Source organism: Syngnathus leptorhynchus, chromosome 1 (genome assembly GCF_054491065.1).
Source record: "Syngnathus leptorhynchus isolate UIUO chromosome 1, UIUO_Slep, whole genome shotgun sequence".
Classification (NCBI taxonomy): domain Eukaryota; kingdom Metazoa; phylum Chordata; class Actinopteri; order Syngnathiformes; family Syngnathidae; genus Syngnathus; species Syngnathus leptorhynchus.
Genome location: NC_141195.1, coordinates 17,583,442 through 17,588,825, shown reverse-complemented (window position 1 = coordinate 17,588,825; position 5,384 = coordinate 17,583,442). Strand labels below are relative to the sequence as shown.

The 5,384-nt window shown below is 41.8% G+C and overlaps 1 protein-coding gene across 1 annotated transcript; it reads left to right on the top strand.

Moving 5' to 3' along the window:
• The first annotated feature begins 932 nt into the window (after positions 1–932).
• ttpal (tocopherol (alpha) transfer protein-like) lies at positions 933–4,439 on the top strand. The gene is made up of 7 exons (XM_085910675.1): positions 933–1,038; positions 1,146–1,228; positions 1,300–1,509; positions 1,723–1,966; positions 2,143–2,336; positions 2,470–2,580; positions 2,857–4,439. The coding sequence occupies exons 3-7, from the start codon at positions 1,318–1,320 to the stop codon at positions 3,133–3,135; spliced, it is 1,020 nt and encodes a 339-aa protein (XP_085766801.1). The 5' UTR covers positions 933–1,038; positions 1,146–1,228; positions 1,300–1,317; the 3' UTR covers positions 3,136–4,439.
• Positions 4,440–5,384: the final 945 nt, after the last annotated feature.

Sequence of the window (5,384 nt, the reverse complement as noted above, 5' to 3'; positions counted from 1 at the left end):
CATTTGTTTCGAGCTGTATGTCATTCACAGTACATGCTCAACAAAGAGTATGGAGAAATGAAAGAGATTGAATAAGGTTGTTTTTTTTTATGATGGTGCAACGTGGCAATGCTATGCGGTCACCGATAACATGTTTCTTTGGACTGATAAACAGCCATAAAGTCATTGCATTGGAGAAGCCATGGGGGGTGTCCACCACAAAGATTTCAGTGATTTCATTGTTCATTAACTTATATCTTGCATATAAATTCATTGACATATGGACAATTGCAGTATTCAAAATACAAAGCAACTGTGATAAAAGTTAGTTCACAAAGTTGAAAATGCATGTTTGTGCCTCCTGGTTATGTTCATTACTGAAGTTGCATTTGTTTGGACAAATATAATAATGAGAACAACTAGAGCTCAAATGTTTGAGTGACTAAAGTAAGTCACTTAAGTTCTTCCATTTATAGCTGTATGGATATGTACTGTCAAAAATTACGCTTTTAAGCATTTCATGTTATCTTTTGTGTCTGTAAATGATAAGTTGGAAAACATAAGGTGGTTTATTTTTATCATCGCTCTGATTTAGGGGTTTTACTTACGCGAGCCCTCAGAGCAATGCAAATTCCGCCATCTAGAGTATGAACCTGCTCGCTGAAAATTTACCTCGAATGACTTTTTTATTTTTTTTATTTTTTAACCCAAACCGTCCAAATTGCTCAGTGCATGCACAACATTGGAATAAATAAGTTAAAAATTAGGATTTTTGTTTCTGTTTTTACTTTGAGTAGGTCAAGATATTCTTTTTTTTCGGGGGGGGGGGGGGGGGGGGGCAATATGATTTTTTATTTTTCATTTTCAAAAACTGTGGACTAGAAGGAAAAGGTCTGCGTCAATTGCATATCAAAACAAAAAGTTCCTATCGTGTGTCATGTGACGCCCAACTAGCCAATGAGAGGCCGTCTTTTTCATACCCGGAAATAATTAAAGGTGCATCTAAAAGCTTGTTCGTGATTTTTGCCACGATTGCAATCGTCATGACGGATGTCGAAGGCAAGTGTTTAGATCGAATGAGTTCCGTACTAATTATGATATAAATGCCTCTTTAAGTTGATCCCTTTTGTCTGATATGAGCTTTGTCGCATCGTCCATATTTCCAGGGTCATGCTAAATCAAATTAGCCATGCAGTCGGGGACGAGTGATGCTTTCAACCTGCACTGACCCGATCGACTCTCAACAAACGTGAGTAAGATCTTATGTTGTTGTTTTTCAAAAAAGTGCTGTGTGCATGTGTCTTCTTTCCACTTAAATAGCTTCATTCAAGTCAGTCCATGGCTGAGTCTGCTTCTCTCAAGTCCGGTCCAGTCAGCACGTCAGAACACAGCTGGTTCCCGAGACCCCCACCACCAATTTACACCTGCACCCTGAGCCCCGAACTGGTGGCGAAGGCACGGGAGGAGCTTCAAGAGAAACCAGAATGGCGCCTACGGGATGTGCAAGCTCTACGAGATATGATACTCAAGGTATTTTCTGCTTGTGTTCAGCCATTTTAGCTTTATTTAGAATTGTAAATTGTCCTTAGGTGTTAATGACCTATGCATTTTCTCAATGCACTGCAGGCTAAATTGTGGTGATTCATAATTCATGTGTTTGTATGTTTTTGCAAGCATTGTAATTTATTTTATTTTTGTCTAAGAGTTGCATTTGTTGTGTGGTTTTCTGCCTGGGATGTGCAGGAGCAGCCCAATCTCAGGACGAGGCTGGACGATTCCTTCCTCCTGCGCTTCCTGCGGGCCAGGAAGTTTGACTACGACCGAGCCCTGCAGCTCTTGCTCAATTACCACGCAGGACGGAAAGCTTGGCCCGAAGTTTTCCAGGACCTGAAGCCGTCTACGGTGAAGCACGTGCTGGATTTGGGCTTTCTCACCGTCCTGCCTCGACCGGACCCGAATGGAAGATACATCCTCTGTCTCCGGCCAGGTTGGTATCCTGCGTTAAGAAGGCACGCTTTAACTACTTTGATAACTTAAGCGGAAGGAATTACCATAAAACTTGTGGTCGTTTTAACCAAGATTATGCTTAATTTCTTACTATCATCGACTAACTAGTTCTTAAACTAAAGAAAACAAAGGTTTGTATTGCGTCTTGTCATACAGGAAAATGGAAATCAGACGATTACCCGTTTGTTGACAATGTGAGGGCCATGTATCTGACACTGGAGAAGCTAATCCAGCCGGAGGAAACACAAGTCAACGGTATTGTTATCTTGGCCGATTACACCGGAGTCGGTATGTCGCAGGCTTCCAATCCGGGTCCTTTCCTTGCCAAAAAGGTCGTGAGCATTCTTCAGGTAAAAAGGACTTTTAAATACATGTTGTTTGACAGTAGCTCAAAGAAAAATTGGAGCAAAAAATAAAAGAGCTGCATATTTAACACAACCAAATTGTCTGAGATTGCTCTGAAAACGTTTTTGTCATTTACAGGACGGCTTTCCAATCCGAATCAAGGCCGTTAACATCATTAACGAGCCTCGCATTTTCAAAGGCATCTTTGCCGTAATTAAACCATTCCTGAAGGAGAAGATGGCAGAGAGGGTAACTAGTCTCTTTGAAACTCTCACACCAGACATTGTTGGTCCCAACAGAGGACTAGATGAGGAAAATAAAAGTAGTCGTTTCTGTAAAGCATGTCCCATTATGACCACAGTGATTCCCAAACTGCTGTGCTTTGGGAGATTATCAGGTGTGCAGCAGGAAACGATTAATCGTCACCTAATTGGTCTAAGAATGATTTTTGTTTAGAACAAATAATAGATCACTTGTTGTCAGTGACATTTAGCCACTGAGTGGTGTTTTCTGTTTTCCTTGCAGTATTTACTCCACAGCTCAGACCTGCGCTCCCTGCACCGGAACATCCCACGCTCTGTCCTGCCCGAGGAGTACGGCGGCACGGCTGCGCATCTGGACATGCGCGCGTGGTCCAGACTGCTGCTGGACTCTGAGGAGGACTTCATTGTTGAATTCTGCCAGCCGGATCCACTGGAGGGCGCCGTGCCGCCAGAATCTTTGCTGTTCCGAGGTGACGAAGCTGGGGGGCCGGAGGATGACGCATTCAGGGGGCTGCGCTCGCAACTTTATTCGTGTTACTAACAAACATTGGCAGAATAATGATGAGTTGGGCAAGTTGCTTCTGACTTTTTTTTTTTTTTTTGTCTACTAATCATCCGGTTTGTGTATCCTCGCTTGGGTTGTGAGTGAGCTGGAGCCTATCCCAGCTCATTTGGACACCACAGGCACTATTTGGAGTCGGATGGTCAGTGTTGTGTAGTTGGCACTCGGCTCAGTCGGTCCGTCACCGGCTGCGGGCGGCGCGTGACGCGAGTGTGGCAAAATATGCATTCATGATTTGCCGCAACTGATTGCAGCTTTGTGTTGTTGTTGTTTTTTTGTAATAATGGGAGTTTTTCCAAGTCATAGCATAAACAGTGCTCAGTCTGTCTCGAGGCTCATACTCCCACATTGAAGCTGTAAAAAAAAAAAAAAAGAAAAGATTAGTGTGAAGGCTTAATTCCAGTGTTGTCCCATCATCTCCTTTGGCTATTCTTGAACTTATAATGAACTATTAGCATACAGTACTATAAAGCAAAGCCATATTCAGATGGATTCTCTTCAAGAGGATTTAGTGTAGTTCAGGGGTCCCCAACCACCGGTTCGCGGGCCATTTGCCACCGGGCCGCACAGAGAGTGATGGACAGCATTGATGTCACCATTTTAACCTGTATGCATTTTTTATTTTTTACACCCAGCGCCAAACTCACTAAAGGATTGCACGGCACTAACCGGTTAAAAATGGCGCAAACAGAGAGCGTCAAACTTTGCGGTCGTGCTTGTGCTCATATGTCATTCGAGCAATATCTTTTGTGAATAGTACGTTAAGACGGAGCAAACTGCTGGTGCTAATGAAGAGCATTTAAAGGTGCTATTAGCGGCCGTGGTTCATTTTTTTTGTGGATTCCGCCCCCAGTTGTGACTTTGCCAAATATCATGAAGGAACAGTGCCATTATGCTGCATCTGCTTTTTACAGTGCTTTCTTATTGTTATTTGAGCAATAGCTTGGCTTTTATATTTTGTGCATGTCTGTTACTGTCATTGATTGCATAGCAGAATTTAACAGTAAAGTCAAATTGAAACGATGAAGCCTGTGTATTTTTTTGATTACAGATTCATCACTCCAAGGCAATCAAACATAAACTATAGAGGCAAATGTTGGTGTGAAGTTGATGAAAGCTTGATGTTTACATCATACCATGCCTTGACATATGACTTCAATTTGTTCTGCAACCACGCTAACACTCAATTCTCCTTTCCCAAATGATGTGAATGGAAATGCCAATCGGCCTCTTTTGAGGAGAAATACTTCTATATCTTGTAATTTAACAAAACATACAAAATAAATATTTATCAGTTTGTCACACTTTTTGCTTCATTTTGATAGCAGCTTGATAGTGCTGCTCTCGGTGTGCGTTTATTCGCCACATGAGGGCAGTATAAGACCACATACGGCTAAAAGATATAGATGTAGAAATATAGATCAGTCCCATACTGTGGAAAATTGCACAACATGGTTTCTGAGATGTCACGGTCCGCAATTCTTCAGCAGAGAAATTCGGGAAAAGCGATGCAAAACAACAATAAAGTCAACCAAACGATGGCTCGTATCTCAGGTAAACTCCTGAGTCACGCCACTCTTATCTCAAGACACCACAATCACTCATGTAACTGCACAGTTTTGCAGTCTGTCCACAGATACTGTAATGTTTCTTTCTCAAGATAATAGCAAAGGAAAAACCTGAAGAAAGATCTATGAGAAAATGCATGTTTGTCAGTGCAGGCAGTGTAAATGTCTGGGCAGAAATAGAGCGGGCGTGTGAGCCCGCAGGTCTCTTTTGGCCAGTTGCCACAGAAACATTAACACAGGCCTCGGTTCTTTTATGCTCCTCTGTGGCCTCGCTCGTATGGATTTGACTGCATTTTATCTCCACACGCTCCACACTTTGATGGTTCCATGATGTTCTTTTTTTCTAATGACCCATTATTTCTATTCAATTTAAAATGTCACCACAAAAGATTCAAGGTATTTTTGTCATCAGGTGTTTTTTTTTTTCTGGGAGAAAAACTACAAAAAACAATATATTTGGTTTTTTCACAGCTTGGGCTTTACTTGACTTTAACAAACAGACCTGTGTTTGGGAGAGAAAAAAACTTTAGAAAGTGGAGAAGATGGAAAGTGCAACCTTTGTTGCAGATCAGATTGTTTCCCTCATTAAACTCAACATATTATGGAAACTTTAACACACAAGTGCTGTCCGTTGCGGTATAAGTGACATTTGCATGAGAA

Excerpts from the sequence above, each read along its gene's own strand:
- ttpal (XM_085910675.1), top strand. The coding sequence starts at position 1,318 with ATGGCTGAGTCTGCTTCTCTCAAGTCCGGTCCAGTCAGCACGTCAGAA. Across the intron at positions 2,337-2,469 it reads AGGTCGTGAGCATTCTTCAG|GACGGCTTTCCAATCCGAAT; the intron begins GTAAAAAGGACT and ends TGTCATTTACAG. Across the intron at positions 2,581-2,856 it reads AGGAGAAGATGGCAGAGAGG|TATTTACTCCACAGCTCAGA; the intron begins GTAACTAGTCTC and ends TTTTCCTTGCAG.